The sequence below is a fragment of the Sceloporus occidentalis genome, unplaced genomic scaffold (assembly GCF_023333645.1).
Source record: "Sceloporus occidentalis isolate IW3139 unplaced genomic scaffold, rSceOcc1.0.p SCAF_7, whole genome shotgun sequence".
NCBI classification, from domain to species: Eukaryota; Metazoa; Chordata; class Lepidosauria; order Squamata; family Phrynosomatidae; genus Sceloporus; species Sceloporus occidentalis.
This window is the reverse complement of record NW_028316987.1, coordinates 93518603-93542051: the sequence shown is the minus strand read 5'-3', so window position 1 is coordinate 93542051 and position 23449 is coordinate 93518603. Positions and strand designations below refer to the sequence as shown.

At 43.3% G+C, this 23449-nt stretch overlaps 1 protein-coding gene across 12 annotated transcripts in view; it reads left to right on the top strand.

Moving 5' to 3' along the window:
* The window catches only part of OBSCN (obscurin, cytoskeletal calmodulin and titin-interacting RhoGEF), a 249781-nt gene that overhangs the window by 70942 nt on the left and 155390 nt on the right, over window positions 1–23449 (top strand). For 9 of the 12 annotated variants that reach the window (XM_089533747.1, XM_089533748.1, XM_089533742.1 and 6 more), the window contains 11 exons: window positions 234–500; window positions 4393–4662; window positions 6615–6881; window positions 9074–9340; window positions 14627–14893; window positions 15654–15920; window positions 16598–16861; window positions 17353–17619; window positions 18043–18306; window positions 19701–19967; window positions 20650–20916. In XM_089533747.1, the coding sequence (XP_089389873.1) occupies window positions 234–500; window positions 4393–4662; window positions 6615–6881; window positions 9074–9340; window positions 14627–14893; window positions 15654–15920; window positions 16598–16861; window positions 17353–17619; window positions 18043–18306; window positions 19701–19967; window positions 20650–20916 (2934 nt within the window). The remainder of the gene's footprint in view (window positions 1–233; window positions 501–4392; window positions 4663–6614; window positions 6882–9073; window positions 9341–14626; window positions 14894–15653; window positions 15921–16597; window positions 16862–17352; window positions 17620–18042; window positions 18307–19700; window positions 19968–20649; window positions 20917–23449) is intronic. The other 3 variants (XM_089533743.1, XM_089533749.1, XM_089533750.1) reach the window with 3 other exon arrangements.

Sequence of the window (23449 nt, the reverse complement as noted above, 5' to 3'; positions counted from 1 at the left end):
TGGAAGCTCTGCAGTGGCCTAACAGATTTCTTTTGCTGTATAACGTCTAACAGTCATAAGGAATATTTTAAAACACAGACAATGTGTGAACTTCATTTTTACAACGATTCTGAAGACACAGTCCTGACCTCAAGATTACTATGACCCTGAGTTACACATTTATCAATTAAACCATTTCAGAAAGTTGCATTTCTAAACATGTCATATCTTTCCCTTGTTGCTGCGTTTTCCAGAGAAGCCTGCTGTCTTCATGAAATCCTTGGACGATGTTGTTGGAGAAGAGCGAAGCACCATCACGCTGGAATGCGAGGTCTCTAAGCCAAAGGTGAAACCCATCTGGAAAAAGGAGGGTGTGGAGCTCACTCCAGGAGACAAATATGAGATGCTGCAGGCAGGGAAGACTCTGGGCCTGGTCATCCATGAGCTCAACAAGAACGATGCTGGCTTGTATACCTGTGATCTGGGTACAGAGGTCGCCAAGTCTAGAGTCAGCATTCAAGGTAGGAGACACTGCTGGGTGAAGTCCAGGACTGTAAAACCAAACCATGGCACACAACCACATAATCTATACCACAATGTGTCACAAACAGGGGCAGATACAAATGCCCTCCAGCATAGCCGTACAATATATTGACTAACACGTTGTAAACCACTTAGAGAGTGCTGAGTTCACTGATGAGCGGTATAGAAATGTACATGGTATTGCTATAACCACTAAGGGAAGGTTGTGTGTATCTTTGGGATTTTGCCACTACTCTTTGCCTTATGTTCTCTGTCCTTTCCCTGAATTCTAAAATATTCAGAATGTTACAAATGATAAACAGGCGCCACTCCTCACTTTTTTTATGTAACAAATCCTGAGTGTTCTGGTTAAAATATGGAACAAAGTACAAACCAGAGTTGTTGTTTTTTTTTTGGGGGGGGGGGATTTATTTCTTTGGACTCCAAGTCAGGCTGGGGCATTCTGGGAGACATAGTTCAAAAAGTAACATTTTCCATCAGTAGAGGAAGGGCATCTTCATGTGAAAGGAAGAAGCAATCCAGATGAGGATGTCTTCTGTCCTCTGCTAAAAAGGAATGCTAAGAGCCAATGTTCTTATTCCAAACTCTGAGAAAAGGTATGTCTTATGGTGGGGGAAGATGCTCCACCAGGCAGTAAAAGTAAATTAGGGTAAGAAAGGAGGAGGCAGGTGCTTTGCAAGCTTTCTTTGAACATTTAAAGCTGTGCTTGGCAAAATGGTACTCTTGGGCCACATGTGGCCTCAGGATATTATTTGCAACCCTTAACTTGTATACAATATCCCATTTTCTGGGAAGTGTGTAAATGGTCTCTCTTGAAAGTCTCCAGGAGCAAGCTATAAATAAATTTCAGCCTCCCCCAGCCCTGCTTTGTTGTTGTGTGTTTTCAAGTTGTTCCTCATTTATGTTGAATCTAAGGCAACCTTATCACAAGATTTTCTTGGCAAGATGTCTTTGGTGGGAGGTTGCCTTTGTCTCCTTCTGAGGCTGAGAAGGAGTATGACTTACCTAAAGTCACTCAGTGGGTTTTCAGGCCAAGTGGGGATTTGGATCTTGGATTCTAGAGCCGTAGTCTATACTCAAACCCCTCCACCACTCTGGCTCTCCCTCTTGAGCTAGGGTTTGCAGTCTTGCTGCAAACATAGGAACAAAAGGTCTTTTCCTTTGGATGTAGGAATCCCTTTAGCACTCACACTATGGCTGGCTGACAAACAAACAAACAAACAGTTTCATTTATATACTGCTTCATACTGAACTGCCAGTGTCTAAGCGGTTTACAATTGTAAGCTAATTGCTGCCAACAATCTGGGAAGTCATTTTAGCGACCTCCTTGGAAGGATGAAAGCCTGATAATAATAATAATAATAATAATAATAATAATAATAATAATTTGTATACCGCCCTCTGGCAAACCAATCCGGGTGGTTAACAACAGTAAAATATAAAATATGACAATTAAAAACACTTTATCCCTCCCCCCCTTAAGACAGTATTAAACAGTATAACATATTAAAACACAATATCAATGCATAAAAACAACAATTAAAAACTAAAAAACCCTGATATCCCTCTGTTGATCCTCAACCATCACTAAGATGGGGCCACGGGAGGAATGAGGGAGTCAGGGAACCTGGGCCGGGATGGTTAATCTGGAAAGGCCTGTCGGAAGAGATCCGTCTTGACCGCTTTTTTAAAGCTGTCTAATGATGTTATCTGACAGATCTCATTCGGCAGGTCGTTCCAGAGTTTGGGGGCGACTGCAGAGAACGCCCTCTGGAAGGTCGACGCAAGCCTAGATTTTAGAGGCTGCAGTAAGTTCCTCCCAGAGGACCAGAGAGTGCGGGGAGGATTATACGGGAGGAGGCGGTCCCTGAGATAGCTTGGACCCAAGCCATTTAGGGCTTTAAAGGTGATAACCAACACCTTGTACTGGGCCCGGAAGCTGATAGGCAGCCAGTGGAGGGACCTCAAAACCGGAGTAATGTGGTCCCTCCTAGATGTTCCTGAGACAAGCCTGGCTGCCATATTTTGAACCAGCTGTAATTTCCGAGTCAAGCACAGGGGTAGCCCCATGTAGAGTGCATTACAGAAGTCAAGGCGTGAGGTTACCAGCGTGTGCACAACCGTCTCGAGATCCCTTACTTCCAGAAAAGGGCGCAGCTGGCGTATCAGCCGAAGCTGATAACAGGCACTCCTGACCGTCGCATTTACCTGATTTGTCATCAGGAGCGATGAGTCAAGGAGCACCCCCAGACTGCGAACACAGTCATTGGAGGAGAGTGTGACCCCATCCAGGACTGGAGGTTGCAACCCAATTCTGGGTTTCGGGGCCGCTACCATGAGCACCTCCGTCTTGTCTGGATTCAGTTTTAATCTGTTTTTCCTCATCCAGCCCATTACCGCCTGAAGACATTCATTGAGAGAAGAAATGCCATCGGAATTCGAGGCCGACGAACGAGATACAGAGAAATAGATTTGGGTGTCATCAGCGTACTGATAACACCCAGCACCATGACTCCGTATTATCTCACCCAGCGGCTTCATATAGATGTTAAATAAAATCGGGGACAAAATAGCCCCCTGAGGAACCCCACAAGTGAGGTACCTCTTACTGGAGCTACAGTCCCCGAGTAGCACCCTCTGAGACCTGCCCGAGAGGAAGGACCGGAACCACTGCAAACAGTGCCCCCGATACCTAACCCCCTCAGGCGGTCCAAGAGGATGCCGTGATCCATAGTATCAAAAGCCGCTGAGAGGTCTAAGAGCACCAACAGGGTCACACTCCCCCTGTCAATGCTCAGACGCAGATCGTCGGTCAAGGCAACCATGGCAGTCTCAACCCCAAAGCCTGTACTAAAGCCAGTTTGAAATGGGTCTAGATAATCAGTTTCATCCAAGACAGCTTGGAGCTGAAGGGCAACCGCCCTCTCGATCACCTTGCTCAAAAATGGCAGCAATGACACCAGCCTATAATTCCTCATATCCAGGGGGTCTAGGGAAGGTTTTTTCAGGAGTGGCCTAACAGCCGCTTCCTTTAAACAAGATGGAACATGTCCTTCCCTGAAGGATGCACCGATGATATCCGTGAGGAATCTCATCAATGCATCCCCCCCCGGACGGCCAGCCATGATGGGCAAGAGTCGAGAGGGCAAGTTGTCTTCCTCACCTTACCAAGCAGGTTGTCCACGTCATCAGTACTCACAGATTGGAGCTGATCCAGTATGACTACATCGGCGGAGTCACTGGACGCCTCGCCTGTCGACTCTGTTTCAACGGTGGCATCTAAGTCGGCTCTTATCTGAGAGATTTTGTCTGCAAAGAAGTTGTTAAACGCATCACAGCAGGCCGTCGTCGGGTTAAGTAAGGGATTTGGCGCAGGGGGCACCTGCGTCATTTCCCTCACCACCTTAAACAGCTCTGCTGGACGGGACTCTGCAGATGCAATACGTGCAGAGGAGAAGGCTCTCTTCGCTGCACGTATTGACTCCCTATAGGAACGAAGAAAGTTCCTATGGCGAGTTCTGTCGGATCAGAGTCGAGTCTTCCACCACCTGCGCTCTAGCCGTCGTCCAAACCGCTGAGTCGAGCTTGAACCCTTTTGTTGGTATTGAACTAGTAACCTTATGGTTTTGAGTGAGTGGCTGCAGTACAAGCATTTAACCACTGCGCCACCCACATAGATAAAGAATATTTTCATATACAAGGCTTAAATTGCCTATGACGCTTCATCATAAACATCCCTAATGGCCATGCTGGCTGGGGATGATAGGCCTTGTGATCTGATAAATCTGGCAAGTGCCAGACAATAGATGTAGCAGTATTTGTGAAGGAGATAACATTTATCTCATAACTTTTATCCATTTCCCTTTCTAGAGCTGAACGTCGGCATCACGAAACGCTTAAAGAACACTGAAGTGCTGGAAGGAGAGAGCTGTACCTTTGAATGTGTCCTTTCCCATGAGAGTGTTGAAGACTGCCGTTGGCTGATCAATGGGACTGAAGTGGGCCACGATGGACGATTTAGGGCCTTCAACAAAGGGAGGAAATATACCCTCAATATCAAAAAAGCCCTGCCTTCTGATGCTGGAGAAGTGGTTTTCTCTGTCCATGACCTGAACTCTAAGGCTTCTCTGGTTGTGAAAGGTGGGTAGAGAAGAATTGCTGAATATATCACACTGTGGTAGAACTTTGTGTTTTAGGTGAACACTCAATAAATCAGGGGTGGGCAACTGTTGGTGCTAAAGGGACCACTTTGGCCTCCTAGGGTAGTTTTGAAGGCCACAAATCAACTTAGAATAATAGAATCATTGAATTATAAAGTTGGAAGAGATCCCAAAGGCTATCCAGTCCAACCCCATTCTACCATGCAGGAAGACACCATCAAAGCCCTCCCGACAGATGGCCATCCAGCCTCTGTTTCAAACTCCCCAAAGAAGGAGACTTCACTGCTCTGCAAGGCAGCATCTTCCACTGTCAAACAGCTCTTACTGTCAGGAAGTTCTTCTTAATGTTTTGGTAGAATCTCTTTTCCTTTAGTTTGAATCATTGCTCCAGAAAACTAGTCTCTAGAGCAGCAGAAAACAAGCTTGCTCCATCCTCAATATGAGATCCTTTCAAATATTTAGACATGGCTATTGTGTCATTTCTTAACCTTCTCTTTTCCAAGCTAAACATACCCAGCTCACTAAGCTGCTCATCATAGGGTATCGTAGTTTCCAGACCTCTCACCATTTTTTGTTACTCTCCTCTGAACATGCTCCAGGTCACTTCCTTTATTAAAAAAACCCTCTCCTGGGCCTAAAATGACCTAGGTGTTGAAGATGTGCACCTGCATCACAGGGACATTTGGGGGCATTTTTTCAATGGTTTTTATTTGGAGGGGAGCTGGGAACAACAAAAATGACCTTGGAAGCCACATGCATAATAATAATAATAATAATAATAATAATAAAGATTTTATTTGTATACCGCCCTTCCAATGATCAGGGCAGTGAACAACATATTAATAACAATACAAATACAATTACAGTAAATGTTAAAATACTATACAACCATATTAAAACAGAACTAAAACCCCATCAGCCAGCTGCCATTGCCGTCGAAGGGGGGGGAAGACTAGCTGGCGCTTGATTCGGGGAATGCTGATCGGAATAGGAAGGTTTTTAGTTCCCTCCTAAACTGGACCAGGGAGGTGGCCGAGCGGAGCTCTATGGGCAGCGTATTCCAGAGGGCCGGGGCGACGATGGAATATGACCTCCTCGTTGTGGAGGCTAGTCTAGCCCCTGGAACCCTCAGTAGTTGCTGCCCGGATGTTCTGAGGGTGCGGGGCGGAATGTATGGAGAGAGGCGGTCCTCCAGGTATCCTGGGCCCAAGCCATGTAGGGCTTTATAGGTTATCACCAACACCCTGTACTGTGCCCGGAAGCGGATGGGCAGCCAATGCAGATCTTTAAGTATAGGTGTAATATGACTGGTCCTGGAAGTACCAGTGACCAGTCTGGCTGCCATATTCTGTACCATCTGTAGCTTCCGGGTATGGTATAAGGGTTGCCCCATGTAGAGCGCATTGCAGAAATCCAATCGAGAGGTTACCAGAGCATGTACCACCGTTTCAAGGTCTCTCTGGGTCAGGTATGGGCGCAGCTGGCGAATGAGCCGAAGCTGATAACAGGTGCTCTTGACCGTCGCATTCACCTGAGATGTGAGGTGAAGCGACGAATCAAGAAGCACCCCCAGACTGCGCACGGAGTCCTTCACAGGAAGCGTGATCCCGTTCAGGACAGGTGGAACCACCGCCATTCCTGGACCAGGGGAACCTATCATAAGTACCTCCGTTTTCTCTGGATTCAGACTGAGTCGGTTTTCGCTCATCCAGCCCATTACCGACTCCAGACAGGCCACGAGAGGAGAGACGCCATCCTCGGTCACTGCATCCCATGGGTTGCATTAAATCATCAAGCAATGCTGAAATGCTCATTTATTAGGCTCAATGTGCAGCTGACATTTACCTATCTCACAGCTAATTTAACACCAATCCTAAACTTAAGAGATAATTTTTGAAAAAACAACCAAAGTAATATTTTGCTTCCTTTCAGAAAAGCCAGCAGAATTTACCAAGAAGCTGGAGGACAAGACCACAGTGGTGGGGCAGGAGGTTAGCTTGAGCTGCGACTTGTCCAAGTGGGACAGCAACATTAAGTGGTGCAAGGACGGGAAGGAGATTCGGAGGAGCCAGAAGTACGACCTCCGGCAGGAGGGAAACCGGGCTATATTGATCATCCATGATGCCATGGTCAAGGACAGTGGTGAATACACCTGTGAGACAGAAATCTCCAAAACCAAAGCAACACTTACTGTGGAAGGTGAGTGTTTGTGTCCTGAGAAGAATGGTTGGGGAGAGCTGAGTGTGGAATAGTTATTTCTGGGGCCATGCTGGTTGGGGAATTCTGGGAGTCATAGGGCATGTCTACATGGGCCATTTACCCTGGTTTCCCCTCTCCATCATGCCACCCTGTCCATACAATGCAGGGCCAAAGCTCCATTTCAAGTGTGGAGTGTCTTCACATGCACTGTACCAAATTTGGACTGTCCCTCTTTTCAATCAGATTTTAACAAAACCTTTTGCTCTGGATTTTTAACAAAAATCTACAGCACTATGTAGTGATGCAGGGTGGCTGTTTCCACATGCATCCTGCTATGCCACCTGGTGCAGTTGCCGCTGGTGCAAATCACTCCCTCTGAGTTCACCATGAGCCATGTGATCAATACCGGACACTTTGTTTTAGACCTCCATGGGATGAACTCACACCTGTGGCCAGGCAGCAAAGTGGAATATGCATGTGGACTGCTATCTGACATTGCTCTGGGGTGTGAATATAACAGGGGGAATTCAGGCCAGCTTTGGGACCAGAATACTCTGGGAGCAGACTGGCATATACAGACTGGTGTAGACCCACCCTTAGTCCAGACAAAGTAGATTTTCAAGCTCTGCCAGTGTCCAGGCTACAGTTCATAGATATTACCTTGCATTTTAATTATATCTCCTACCCATTCCTAGAAGGGGATTCGTAATCAAAAGCACTGCAACAAACAACAAAATCGTTAAATCTCCATTCTTTGTTCAAGGATTTCGGCCAATCTATTTGGCCTCCCCACCTCCTCAAAGGTCCTGTTCCAGACAAAATAAACCTGGAAGAAAAGTCAAGACACTCTAAAAGGACTAGGCAACAGGGACCAGATTTTGGGCAAACCCAAAAGCAAGTTCCAAAGGCAAGCAGAGATCAGAGTCCTACCAGTTGTTCGGGTAAATCAAATGAGGACAGACTTGTGTTGGGGTCCAGCAACAATCTGGGATTTAGAACCAGTCCAAGGGGCAACCAGGCAAGGATGAACCAAGAGCCAAGTCAAACACAGAGCTAGGTCAGGCACTAGGAAATCCATCACAGTAACAGGCCAGGCATGATGGAGAAGGTCTAGAGTTTAGGAGGGAAGTGGTTTCTAGCCGCTTGCAACTGAGGATTGTGTTGTTCAATTTCCTGGACTCCATCCAGAGCTAAGCTCAATGGTGGCAATAAATCTGCTCCAGGTTGTGGACAGCGTATTTTTAGGTGTATGTTTTATCTGTTTTTAATTTTTGCATGATTTTTAAAATCAGTTTTATAGTGCTTTAATGCGGTGATTTTAAATGGATTTTAAAACGTTTTGTTTTTAATTTGTTGTTCTGGAAGCCACCTTGGGTCCCATCCTGGGAGAAAGGCAATACATAAATAAAGTAAACAAACAAATAAATAAATGTTAAAGGACTTCATCAGGATGCTGACCTTATTTGAAGGAGTGGGTTCAGCACCTTGAATGACGTTTCTAAAGTCGTAAGATATCTGAAGTCACAGAAGAGGCTAAAACCTGGGGTAGGCTCTCTGTTAGGAGATTTTCAGATGGGGGGGAAAAACAGGAGTAAAAGGCATATTTCCGGCATAATCATGCAATTGTAGTGAATATTTTCAGACAAATGTTGATTGTTGCAGTCATCCAAGACTTATCCAGTGAAGATCCAGGAATGCTCCAGCAACAAACCATTCACAAGGACTTATGACAGTTAAAGTAGTGTCAATCTGCTTTATTTCTGCAGTATGGCAGCAGCTCTAGCAATTATTGTTTGTTTTGCAAAGCTAAATTAATAAATAAACAGTTATATCTTGCATCTGCAAGCTTATGCTAGAAATTCCCTTTCCCCAGTTAATCTCAAAGGTGCTACTGGATTCCTCTATGTCTTTATAGTAAAGTAGACTAACATGTCTTTGAGCACACTGCGTGGCTAACTTGCTCATGCCTTTGTACATCATCTGGGTATCCAAACAGGCGAAGGGTGATCTAGAATATGATTTTTAAAAAGTAAAATAAATAATTGGTACTTGCCAAATGCAAAGCCTCAGAGAAAGGTACAGCCATCATCATGCTTATCTTTGAGCCATTACCCAGAACTGTCTTATCTATCTTGCTACACTTCATGGGAATGTTAACCTAACAATATGATTTTTATTCCATTTTACTTTAGAAGCAGGGAATTGCTTCATCAAAGACCTTTCAGACCTGAAGACAGACGAAAATAAAAAAGCAGTTTTTACTTGCGAAACCAAGAAGCCAGCTTCAGCTGTGATATGGAGGAAAGGAATCACTGATCTCAAAGCAAGCAAAAAATATGAGATCAGCCAGAAGGGGAATGTCCTGCAACTCACGGTGAATAATTTAGTGGAAAATGACAGTGACATCTATACTTGTGACATTGGCGATACCCAGTCAAGTGCAAAGCTGGTTGTACAAGGTATGAAATGTCATATAGTTTCTCTCAGTAGAGTAGAACAGGTTAGTAGGCTGGGGAGGGACAATTCCAACATTTATTTCTCCAAATAAGCATGTAAGGACATGGATGTACTTCTATTCATGTAGTGTCTATTGCTTGTTATCAAATGGGACGTGTGCAACTGTGATGATCCCCCTGTGGTCTAAGCAGCCAAACAGCAGGTCTGCCTTGGCCCTTAGTCCCAGCAGATCCTTAGCTTCTCCCTGAGTCTCCTGGTCTATGTTCCTACTCTTTTGGAGTTGAAGATGATCCCTGGAGATCCTCGAATCATGCTGCCACCACCCAGTGAATTTGTACTGGCTTTCCCTTAACACACACTGGGACTTGTTAAAGACTTTTGTTTCTACTTCTTGCTAATCTTCTCAAGCATCAACCAAGGAGTGTTGAAGTAGCAGATACTTTTAAGTATTTATTATAATTAAACAAAACAGAACAAAAAGATAAGCTTATGCGGAAGCCGCTTGGGGAGGGAAACAATGGTGCTCCGCCACATGCAGGAGCCCCATTATTTCCTATGGGTCTCAAGCATAGGTGGATTTTCCCTTACGTGGGGGGGGGGGGGGTCTGGAACGGATCCCCCGCATAAGGAGAGGGCCCATTGTATAAATCATGCAAGATCATAAGGGCCATGCAGGTACAATATATGTAATTCTAAAAGTATTCATTTCATGTAAGCAACCAGAAAAATAACAAATAAGGCCTAAACCAGGGGTTCCCAACCTGGGGGTCGTGACCTTTCAGGGGTCGATCAACCCTTTCTCAGTGGTCACCAGGTTAAGACTCGCCCCTCCTCCTCCTCCTCCTCCTCCAAGCGGCCAGGTCTACTCTGGCCTGCCGTCTCCTCCCCTCTTCCACATGGCCACCACCACCACCACCACCAGTGCCATTGTGTGGGGCTGGGACTGCCACCACTTCCTCCCCTCCTCCTCCATGCGGCCGCCACCACTGCTGCCATTGCGCGGGGCTGGGGCTGCCGCCTCCTCCTTCTCCTCCTCCCCCATGTGGCCGCCGCCATCACGTGGGGCTGGAGCTGCCGGCCCCCGCCCCTTCCTGGCCTCCCAACCAATCAGGGGCCGCCGGGCGGGACTTCCAGCCACAAGGGGGGATGCAGCCCAACAAAGGTTGGGAACCGCTGGCCTAGACGTGCTAATCTGACACATTCTCACCTAACTGATATATTGATGCACTATGCTGGCCTTGATGGATTTGAAATATAGTTACAGGTCTTAGCTTAGCATAGACTATCTGCCTGAATTAGGCCTTCTTGCTGTAGGCACAACACTATAGTTTTCCTAACCCGTAAGACTAACTCGAGGGAGACATTCCCACCCCGAATTCCCACTGTAGAAACCACTAACTGCTGAAAACTCTCTCTCTGCCTCTCTCTCCAACTGCCACTCTCTAACTGTCACTTGGTCTCAGAGGCATTTTCTCTTAGAAGCTTCCGGAAGACTCTCACTCCTGCTCACTGATTGGTCAAGTGAGCCTTCCGTCAGCTGTGATGTCATAACTTATTTGCATGTGCCTCCCTCCCAGCTTACTCTTATTACCTGGCAGAAGTCTCCCAATGACAGGAGGCCCAGTCATTACAATAACAAAAAGCACAAGTCACCACAAATGGTGACAATATCTTGTCTAGTTTAATGAAGTGTCTCCATGATGAGTCCTATTTTGACATATGAGGAGCAATGCAATGATTTATTATGATAAATGATTTTTACTTTAATTAATTAATTTACTGATAAGCTTATCAATGTATCTAAAGCCTCTTCCTCTATACTACAGACTTGTGCCTCCATTCAGACACACATTTGCACATGAAGTTCTGTATGAATCGAACTAACAACTGAAACTTCTTGTGTCCATCTTATGTGTTCATGTATGCTTGTGTCTGTTTTCTACTTCTAGGCCAGTACCAAAAGGCATGGAGCATAATCTTAAAAGTCTGCTATGTTCAAGTGGCGAATCTCTACAATCCAATATAGTAATGTTTATTTGCTTTTGGGGGAAATATATTTGCCAGTGGGTTTGGTGGGATTTATTCCCAGCTAGGAGTTTGGTGATTCTAAATCGAAATGCCAACCAAAAGATTATTTACTTTGGGCATGTCTGCATGGGCCAGTTACTCTAGTTTTCCCCTTCCTCACCTTGACCTGTGTAAATGATGGCAGGGCCAAATCCGCCATTTGAGTGCAGGCTGTCTTCACAAGGTAAGGCCTGTTCTGCACTGAATCCGCTCTATCCCTGCCTAAATCAGATATTAAAACCTCACCTTTTGCCCTGGATTTTGCAGGAAAATCCAGCACACTCTGTAGTGATATGGGACAACTATTCACATGTATTTCTTAGTAGATCATCTGGTGCCAGCAGTGGCAGGTTAAGTCATATTCTCTGAGGTCACAAGAAGTCACCCAGCCATCTCTTGTTGAAAGAGAGATATTCTTCTTATACCTCCCTGGTGACTTATGTTACATACCTAGTTTTATTTACTTGGGGCTCATTCCCATATATACTTTAAACCAATTTTTGATTCACCTTCGTTCCATGTTGGTAATCAATTCCAAAAGGTCCGTCATTCCCACTATGAAACAGGATCTTTTTATTATCCCCTTGTAATCACTTCTTTTTTGGCACACTTGTCGTCCTCACTAGTTTGCGCTGCTTCAAAATGCATGTCAATCATCTGTGCGTCATCAGTGAAGTAAGCGGTAGTCTGGGCAGCCTGGCTTATTATTATTATTATTATTATTATTATTATTAATTATTATTAACCTTTATTTATGAAGCGCTGTAAATTTACACAGCGCTGTACATGCAATCTTTTTAGTTAGACGGTTCCCTGCCCTCGGGCTTACAATCTAAAAATTAGGAACTATATATATAATAAATTGATAGATTCAATTAATTGGTTTTGCAACTACTTGCAATCAGTGAGGCAAGAAGTTGCAAAACCAATGAATCAAATCTTCAATCAGTTTTATTTTCCCAAAAAGTCATGTGCATGTAGGTCACGCCACAAGCGCAAAGGAAGCACTCAGGGGAATGGTGGATTTACAAAAGAACTGCTAGGAAACAAGTGTCTGGAAAAACCGTTTTTGTTTTTGTTTGGTGTTTGCCTCGTTTTATCATGACAGAAATCGATCAAAATAGGATCGGAACCAGTTTCAATTGGGAACAACGATCATATAAACCGATCAGCGATTTGCTTTAAATTATAGCGGGAATGAACCCTTGAAGAGTTTTTCTCCCAGTGAAGTTGCACAAGGTTTCCAAGCTTAGAAATGGAGCAAGAGAGTAATGGAAGAGTAGATATAGATGGGTCCATGCTGTAAAGACTGTGTTCTGAAATATAACTTTCCAGACTAAGGAATGATGGTGGAATAGACCCAAAAATCTCGACTAAAGAAAGAAAGAAGATGGTGTTTTCTGTTCAGGAGTCAACTGGCAAGAATTAAGTGTGGAGTAGCAGGAAAGAAAATTGTCCTTTGGCTTGGAGATCAAGCCAGCTTCAGAAGATGTTCTCCTCAGTTACCTTGCACATGAACAAATGAAGTTGTCTTGTATTGAATCAGACCGTTGGTCCATCTAGGGCAGTATTGTTATCTCAGAAAGGCAGTGGAGCTCCAGGGTTTTAGGCAGGATGTTTTTTCTAGTCCTATCTGGAGAGCCCTGAGATTCCCTGCTGGTTCCCCATTCAAATGCTAACCCTACTTGGAAATCAAAGAGGATCAGTATGTTCAGGGTGCTCTAGTGATACCTTGGCCTAGAAGGGAGCTGGAAGTATGATGAGAAACCATCACCAAGCAACAAATCTTATATTTGTTTTTATAAATGAAAGAGAGAAACTTCAGAAAACTCTCCACCTTAAGTAAGGAAGTAACTCAGCCATTTCTCTGTTCCAGAGATTAACCAGGGCTTTGGTAAGATTACCTGCCATACCAATAGGAAATTCCCCAAAAGCCATCACATCTGGATCAGTTCAAGATACGCTGTTTTAATGTTTGCTAACCCTTCCAAAAATTGACAGTGCGGTCAGCAACGTTTCTTACACAGTTTCTTTCCTTACAGACTGAATTACTCAGAGAATATTACTGTACAATATATTTGTCTCCAGCTTTTATTGTACAGTGGGGCCTCCGCATATGCGGACTTTTTTAAAGCGGCTTTGAGCGTACACGCTCAAGCCGCTGGGCGCGCACGGGGCGGAAGAGCGGCGCGCGCGGGGTGGAAGGGGCGGCGCATCCCATTCAGTTGAATGGGCACGCGCGCCCGTTGCGCCCCGCGCACCTCCATGCCGCTGTGCACGAGCCCCATTGTTTACAATGGGGCTCGAGCATAGGTGGAAATCGCCATACGCGGCAGGATCCGGAACGGATCCTCCGCTTATGGCGAGGTTCCACTGTATTGCATATTTCAACCTACTTAGTGTGCTTGTACCTCTCTCACACACACATACACTGTGTGTGTGTGTGTGTTAAAAAGCACACCAACAGCATATCAAGAGCAAAACACTTTGGCTTCTGCCTTCTTCAATTGATCAAGATGAAATGCAGCTGTATAGTAGGTGGCAGCTTAGAAAACTACCTTCAGCAAAAAACTGCGTACGGTGTCTCTGTCTCTGGATATTTCTGTATTTGCTGTTGTCTGTTATCGCAACGTCTATTTGTCTTTGGTTTATTGAAGTCTATGAACACCTAGCTGTGTCAATGTGTTTTTTGTTAATGTGTTTTCTACTATGTGTGAGAAAATCAATTTTACGTGTTATTATTATATGCGGGAATTATATGTTATATGTTGTCTACTATGTGTGAGAAAATCAATTTTATGTGTTGTTGTTATTATATGCAGGAATTATATGTTATATGTGCATATGTTAATTACATGTTACACAGTTTGGTCTTCATGAGCCTCAAAGTTTGGATGAACCTCATGATCCCAGGCCTCCTTGGATCCCATTTAGAGAGAAAGGCAGAATATAAATGATCAATCAATCAATCAATCAATCAATCAATATTTTTTCCTTTTATTTTCTTTAAAAGCATTGTAATTGCAGACTGGGAGTCTTCAGGATTTCTTTCCTTGCAAGTTGTCAGTAAATAGTAGAATAGCTGCTAATTCTCATTTCTTTTTTTTGGCCTCTGGATTTCCCCTTTCAAACTTTCAAATTCCTACCGGGAAACCAACAACTCATATATGCATGGTTTTCACTCCCATTTTATGTTCATGATCTTTAATTCTGCATTTTAGCCCTGCCGGTTCTTTTTCAACAAGAACTGCAAAACAGGGAAGCTAAGGAAGGAAGCAAGGTCCGCTTGAGCTGTGAGCTTAACAAACCAGACCTACCAGTTCAGTGGATGAAGGGCAATGAAGTCCTGCAAGCAAGCGATAAGTATGAGTTCAAACAGCGAGGCACCGTGGCAGAGCTGGTCATCCGGGATGCAAAGATGACAGATGCTGGGGAATATACCTGCAGCATTGGTGAACTCAAGACATCTGCTCATGTGGAAATGACGGGTAGGAAGAGCCAAGAGCTCTATTGCTATCATTTGATAGTCAACATTTTGTAGAAACAGTATGCATGCTATTTTGCCCACTGCAGTATAGAATCATAGAGCTGGAAGAGACTCCAAGGGCCATCCAGTCTAACCCCATTCTGCCACGCAGGAACTCACAAATCAAAGCATCCCTGACAGATGGCCATCCAGTAGCAAACTAGATGTACACAGAATGCGTTTTGTAACCTGCTTCTCTCTTGTTTTCTATCTCGTAGCGCTGTTAAGTGTGAGGTTGCACAACTATTAGCAAGTTATTACTTCCCAACAGTAATTAAAGAGACTTGGTCAAAACTGTGTGATATATTGGTTCAAGGACCAAGCCTTGGTAGGGTAATGCAAGCTTGTAGGACTCACACCACAGGAAACTGTGCACTCATTGTAATCTATTGCTGGCTCCCAGGATGAGATCTTATTCCAATTAATTCAGAAACCTAGGCTAGTCTTTCTGAGGTGGTCTGGACTGTACATATCCCTTCAGTCTGTGGCGGTGATTCACATGATGGAATGATCCTATGTTTTGTACACATAGAATGCTAAATGCCAGGGAGAAGGATTATGGCCTTCTCTCTGATATGCAGGCTTTGTGAACAGTCTCATTGAGACTTGAGTTTATTAGTCTCTCCCTCTCTATGAAGAGTTCCCTGCTGCATTCCTCTCTGCATGGTCTACTCCAACATTTACCTTTCCTCCTTTCCTCTCCTCCTGGTTGTTCGTTTTAGCTGCACCACTCATTTTCAAAGAAGAGCTTAAAGATGCAGAAAAAGAAGAGGGGGAGGATGTAGCTCTCCGCTGTGTGCTTGCTGCACCCAATGTCCCCATGGCCTGGAAAAAAGGGACAACTGTTCTTCGGGCCAGTGAGAAGTATGAGATGAAGAAAGATGGTTGTGTAGCAGAACTGGTCATCCACAATGCAGAGGCAGAAGATGCCGGGAGATACTCCTGTGACGCTGGAGATCAGCAGAGCATAGCTCAGGTCAAAATCCACGGTAGGGTAACTAGGGACATGTTCATCTCATTGTCTCTTCCCCCTTCTCTATTTTTGCATACATCTCCTTCACGTTTCAGTTTGTCAAGGTTTAGCATCCATCATGTGATATAACAACCCTACAGACTAAATAGTTTTAGAAACACAGTTGAATTTTTCTCCCTTATAGCGTCAGCCTACATTGCTATATCCTTATCTTCTTGTTTTAAGGTCATGATAGTCAAGAGGACATTAGTGTTCCTTCAGTTTATAGCTCATAAAAAAGTCTATATTGTCTTGCATTAAACAGTAGCGTTATTGTAACAATAGGGCCTTGTCAGCTGCCCATTGTGACGGTCAGGCAGACATTGAGGTGTCATTTTCTGAATTGTTCAGCATTTAGAGAAAGATAGGAAAGGTTGAAGTTTCAGTAGAGGCTAAGGAAGCAGGTTTGGAAATGAAGTGGTCCAGAAGCATGAGAGGAAGGGGACAGAGCCAGAGGGGAGAAGAGAAGGAAAACTGGATGAAAAAATAGGAAGAAATATAAATGTCCAAGAGCTACAAAGTTGAGGAAGGTGGAATGAAGTGCAGAAACTGTGCATGAAATGGCTGTATGATTTTTGGCCTCCTATAATGGAGTCAGATGCTAATACTGGTAAGTGATGCTCATATATGTAAAAGAAATCCTTCATCCTTCAGCAATGCCTGTCCGTTTCAAAGAAGTACTAAAGAACATGGAAGCCACACAAGGTGGAGTAGTGACTCTCCATTGCGAGCTCAGTAAGCCTGCTCCAGTGGAGTGGATGAAAGGGAATAAAGGCTTGAGGCCCAGCAGCAAATACAGAATGAAGAAGGAAGGACCGGTTGTTGAATTGACAATCCATGATGTAGACCTGAAAGATGCTGGAGATTACACCTGCGCCTCTGGAGACCAAAGGACAACAGCGGTCTTAACAGTGAAGGGTAAAAATTCTACACCACTAATCTTTTGGCATGCTTCCTTCACTGTTTTATTTATTTCTTTAGAAAGCTGAAGTGCACCTTCTACCTTTTCTTTCTCTTGACCTTCTCTATCATATTGACACATGCACCAAGCTTTACTCTTCACCGATTTCATGCTTGCATGATTTGTTCACTCCTTCCAGCAAACTGTAGGCATACTAAAGGGGGACATATTCTGTAGTTCCCTATTAAGAAAGGTTTGAGTGCTGAGTGGGTTGTCATTTTAAAAATGGGGATCCCTTAGCTTCTAGTGAGAAATTCATTTTGAAGTTGGTCTTCCAAAGTTAGAAATGTATGTGTTACTATTCTATTGAAAGCATGCCATGAGTAAGATCTCCCCACAACTGAGTGTTGCAGTACACAGTTCAGCGAGAGAATAAAGTGGGGTGGTGATGGAGCTCACTGTTGCTTGTGGCTGTTGATGCCGTCTCTGTTTGATCTGTACTCTTCAGCTTTGGCAGCACAATTCAAAACCCAATTAAAGAACGAGGAAGCAACTGAGAGTGGGACAGCCACTCTGCACTGTGAACTGACCAAGGCAGTCGACTCTGTTGAGTGGATGAAGGATCAGCAAGTGCTGGAACCAAGTGACAAGTACCGCATGAGGCTAGAAGGCCGCTTTGCTGAGCTAACTGTCCAAGATCTGGAACTGACGGACGCTGGGAGTTATACTTGTGTGTGCGGAGATCAGAAAAGCACGGCGGCATTGAAAGTGAATGGTAATAAAGTTTGTGTGCACAGTAAAAAAATAAAAAAATTGTTAATGCACAAGCTTTATATCACACTGTTAAGTGATTTTGCTCCATCACGGGGCCGCTTGCTACTAAGAAGCAAGTAAAATGACTCGCTTCTCAGTAGTTAGTTCTCATTTATCTTGATACACAAAACAATGCAGATATACAAGATGCCAGACTACTACTTCTTTGAGAAAGAGTGCAGATTCTTCTATTCAGTGCCACAGCTGCTTTTTATTCTAGGAGCAATTTACACAACAGATCTTGTAATAGTTTATTTTTTACCTTTTATTTTTTTGTCGCCATATGCTTTCCGGTAACATGGAGCTTCCCTACTCTGTAGTCCATCATACCATGAAGTCCTCCAAAAAGGTGACCCTTTCTCTCTGTCCATATTGCATTCTTTAGCACTGCCTGTATTTTTTCAAGAAGAACTAAAAAGCAAAGAGGTTACGGAGGGAGAGACGGTTATGCTGCACTGCAGGCTGAGCAAGGCTGCCCCGGTGGAGTGGCGGAAGGGGCCAAAGGCACTCAAAGCGGGTGGCAAATACAAAATAAGACAGGATGGTCCCTATGCTGAGCTGGTGATCCATGACTTGGATGTGGCCGATGCCGGAGACTACTCTTGCACATGTGGAAGCCAGAAGACGACGGCTAGCTTGACAGTGAATGGTAAAAAAAGAAGAAGCTCTCTCTCTCTCTCTCTCTCACACACACACATACACACACACACACTGCATACCTCTTACAACCTTTCTTTTGAAATTAATTCCAAAGCTACACTTTCTGATCCCTTCCCTGTAATGCATTATTGCAATTCTGACATTCCTGTTCTCCCCCTCTTAACTATCCCTTTATGGGCTTCTGGAAATTTCTCCTTAGAACAGACCTTGGCAAATATTTTCATCACATATGTTACAAATGTACAGGCTCATACGTAAATCTTGGGAAGGCACCATAAGGTCTCTGTGATATTTTGATTTGCTGAGAAAGATTCCCTGGATTTTTAATTCAGTTCTGTTTTGGTGAGATTATCCATTAGCAAGAGTCAGGGAAGGAAGGCCTTCTCTGCAATTTGGCATATGAAGTTGGGCAGGGGGATGAAAGATTCCTTCCTTTCTTCCCATCCTCCATTTAGCACACCAAGCCTCCTGCATATCATATTTGAGAAAAGGGACAACTATGATTAAGTAGAATGCAACTATGCTTATTTTAGATGCAGGCATGGAAATTTTGAGCCTTCTAGATATCAGTGAATTGCAAGTTCCTGTAAGCACGAATGCTGGCAAATGCAGTCCAGCCACATCTGAAAGACCTCATGATTCCTACTTTAGTACAAGAGTGAGGTATACTGTATATACTTGTGTTTAAGTAGAGCTCATAAACAAGTCAATAGCAAACTTGAAGCCAAAACCTAGAAGTATGAAACAAAGGATGTAAACTATGAAGCAAATGAAAATGATGCCAAAGAAGTTGCAAAATTATGGCAGGCATAATATGTGATCACCATAAAGGCTGGATGGATGGTTAAAAATTCATCAGTAAGAATTCCTACGAAAGGTATATCTCCAGATCTGCCAATTAGCTAGACTCAAACAGTCACATGAAGCCTTATTGAAATGCAGTCTATTGAAATGCAGAAAGTGTTCTAACATTTAACAAACCTAGCAAAGTTAGGGAGATCTATTTGGTCAAGGCTCCAAATATTAATTTTTTTAAGGCTGTCCCATAATTTTTTGTGGGTTTTTTGGGCTGTGTGACCATGTTCTAGAAGATTTTCTTCCTGACGTTTCACCAGCATCTGTGGCTGGCATCTTCAGAGAATGCTTGCCTGGAAAAACCCACAAAAAACTATGGATGCTGGCCATGAAAGCCTTCAACTTCACACTGTTCCATAACTTTGCAGCCTGACAAAATGGTAGCCCCTGAGACATTTTAAATGCTGTAACAAATGAAAGCCCATGTAAATCTGTGTTTCCATGCTGAGAGCATGCTTCTGATTAGTACATGATCCTGACTGTCTCATCTCTGATGGGTGCATGTCCCATGTTGCCTTCATTCTGCAGTCCTGCCGGTGCTTTTCACCAAAACCTTGATGGACCAAGAAGCTACAGAAGGGAAAGACATCACTTTGCGGTGTGAGCTGAACAAAGCCTCTGCCAATGTAGAATGGAAGAAAGGTCTCAAAACTTTGAAGCCAGGCAGCAAATACAAAATGAGACAAGAAGGTGCTATGGCTGAATTAGTCATCCAAGGCCTGGAACTCACCGATTCAGGAAGTTACAGTTGTGTGTGTGGAGGGCAGCAGACCACAGCATCTTTAGAAGTCAAGGGTAAACTATTCTCCCAAAAAACCCTTTTTTTTCTACTGCTCACTCCATTGCTTTGGTCAGATCTCCACGCCTTTCCCAGTTTTGGGGATTTGCCTCTTTGCACTCTTTGTTATAAAAGGACCAAGATTTTAGAGGGAAGCCTTTCCTTAGGTTTAGATCTGTAGTGACTTCATTTTTAATGAGAGGGCTGTTGAGATGATAATAGTGGTGTTTGTAACGTATGACATATTCCATTCAGATAGATAAAGCAAAACAAAGGCTAAGTTCACTGTCAGAAAAATCCATCGAATTTATGACTTCAAATACAATTCCAGTGATAAAGGTTTTATTATTATTCTTGGTTAGGATATTCTTTTGGGTAGGTCTGCTGTTATGGTGTTTGACTCTGCATGAACAGTAACCTCAGGAGGGTTTTCAAAGTACTCCTTAGATAGCTGAGACATCATTTTCTCAAGTATCATCTCAAATGGTTTCCATTTATCCAGGGCCACATACCTTTTTAAATTGCACAAATCCTCTTCCATTGAAAAGAGTATTCTAGAGATGTTCGGACAACCAGTTTTTCTCCAAGGGGTGATGCATTTTGCTGCTCGGAGTGATGGAGATTCAGAGGTTGCATGCACTCAGTTTCTTTTCTTCCCACGCTTACTTTTACACTCTCTCCTTATTACCGTCTTCTCAGCCCTGCCAGTACTATTCAAAGAAGGGTTGAAGAACAGGGAAGCTGTAGAAGGCACTACAGCCACCCTGCATTGTGAAATGACCAAAGCTGGTGCTGAAGTGGAATGGAAGAAGGGACCCAAAACCCTCAAGTCAAGTGACAAATACCGAATGAGGCAAGAAGGCGCTGCAGCCGAACTTCTGATTCGAGATCTGCAGGTGGCGGATACAGGAGACTATGCCTGTCTTTGTGGTGACCAAAAGACAACAGCCACCTTGACCATTCATGGTAATGAAATGTTCCACGTTACGCTGGTGATGTTTCAGCATTGCCTTCTCTGTGGAAATTCCTGGTTTTGTGTTGTCTCAGTTCATTGTTGTATTGCTTGGCTGGCTTTGATCTGTTACCTGGTTGCTCATGTGGTAAAGCATATTATGCTGTGTTTGTCTCCAGTGTCAGAAAATGTCATAAAGTCATCCTAAATGTTACGGCCATTTAAAAAAAATACACTTAAAATCCCAAATGTTTGCGCTTACATTATCTACTGTAAGCACCGGAATAACATCTATGTAATTCTACAGAACTACAGCGGTGCATGATAGCAGACGACAAAATCATATTTCTTTTCGTCATATACACTGACTGTTCCTGGTACAGACTCTGGCATAAGAAGATACGATGTCCTTGTTATATATCAGAGCCACTGGATTCAGCTTTCTGCCCTCTGAAACTATCTTTCATAGAAGTGTGATTTGACACTTCTTAAAAATATTCCAATGTCAGAAGTAATACATCATTCTCTGAAGATGCCAGATGCCACAGATGCTGGTGAAACAGCAGGAGGAAACTCTTCTAAAACATGGCCACAGAGCCCCAAAAACCCACAAAAAACAATGCATTACAACTTGGAACCTTTTTCTGATAATGTAACTTGATAATTCATATAATTTTAAATCTGAGTAGAGATCTTTCCTCTTTCATATGCCTTCATGTTCTTGACTATCACCTAGTCCAGAAGGTCATATTCCTTCTGCAGGATAATCTATCCTTTTCTCTCCTCTAATATCTGTGCTTTTTTCTTGGCCTTTCCTGCACTGTACATATTTTTTTGTAGAGCCAGGGAACTGTAGAATTGGAAGTTACCCTAAAGATTGTCTTGTCAACCTCCCTATGCCAAATCAGGACATCCATTGCTAAAGCTTCCCAGAGTGGTGGCCAACCAACTGCTGTTTAAAAACCTCCAATGAAGGAAAGTCCATCTCCATTCTTGGTCAACTAGCTCTTGCCATCAGAAAGTTCTTCACAATGTTTTGTTGGAATATCTTGTCTTGTAATTGAAATGCATTGCTTTAGGTTGTGCTCCCCGAAGCAGCAGAAGCAAACTCATTCCATCTTCTAAATGATAGTCCTTCATATATCTGTAGATCGCATCATATCACCTTTTAGTTTTCTTTTCTCTAGGCTAAACATGTCCAGCTCCCTCCTATCACTTTCTCTGGACACATTCTAACAGCATAATTGGTGGTACCCAGAAATAGGTATAATATTCCAAGTGAAGTCTGGCCAGTCAGAATAGACTGGTCCTGTTACTTCTCTTGAATGGAAATAGTGATGTTCTTTTTTGAAACAACATTTTCTCTCACATCCTATCTCTTTTTAAAAAAGGGTTTTGGAACAAAACAAAACAAAAACCCACAGTGAGTTGCAGAGCTTTCATTCCTGAAATGAGGCATTCCTCGGAATAAATATATATTTAGAGCTTTACTCGGTACTTCCATAAGTCTATTGAAATCCAAGTTCAAACGATCAATGATAGTTTTCATACTAACATGGCAATCTTTTGGTCACATTGAATTAAAAACCTGAATTGTTCACATCTACCTATCTACAGTACACAACACTAACCTTCCAATCTAATAATAATCTTTTACAACTGGCAAGGAAATGGCCAGTTTCAGAAAAATCTATGCAAGGGTCAACAAATTGTTGTTCATTCCCAACTTATATTCGAGTTGGAAAAAGTCAGTGACCACAGTTTATCTTACTTATGAGAGACTGAGCAATTTTTGCTGACATTTTTGGGTTGGTTTCTACATTTGTATACTGCAGTTCTTATAGGAACTACGATTGACTGCATTCTTTGAGGCTTACTTCTGAGTACTATGTTCAGGATTATTCTGCCTCAGTTGGGTGAAAATGGCTCACATGGCATATTGGGTTACTTATCCGACATATAAAATTCAAGGAAATCTGCAGAACCTGTCAGTCACAGCTGGACTTTACTACAGTGTGACCACCTACTACTTATTCCTGTTACTTAGAAGACATTTCCTTTAATGTCAGAAAACCTCACTTTTAAGTGTGCTTAACTTTGGGATGGAAGCCTGTTCGGCTCTACTTTCCCCAACCAATTGGGTAGTCATTTCTTTAAGACTGTTCTGTTTCTGGGATAGTCATCTCCAATTCTGCTTTATGGGATAATTGCTTATTTCAACCTTCTCTATCCTTAAAAGAAAAATTCTTTCGAGAGCTCGTTTTCCCTTAGTTTTCTGCATTGGGGGGGGGGGGGGAGACATTTCACCCCCATTTGCTGTCAGCATTTGTTTCTCATATTGTATGTTTCATTTGTGTCGATATTTATGCTTCATTTGTTTTTGTGTTGTGGTGTATTTTGTTTGTGGAGATGTTGACATTTAAAGTTGTTGAACGTAAAATTTGTAACACTGGGGGACGTATTTTTTTTCCATCTGCATTCTCCAAAATTTCCCCAGTTTCACTATGAGGAGCGATTGAAAATTAGCTGAAAATGAAGCTAAAAAAA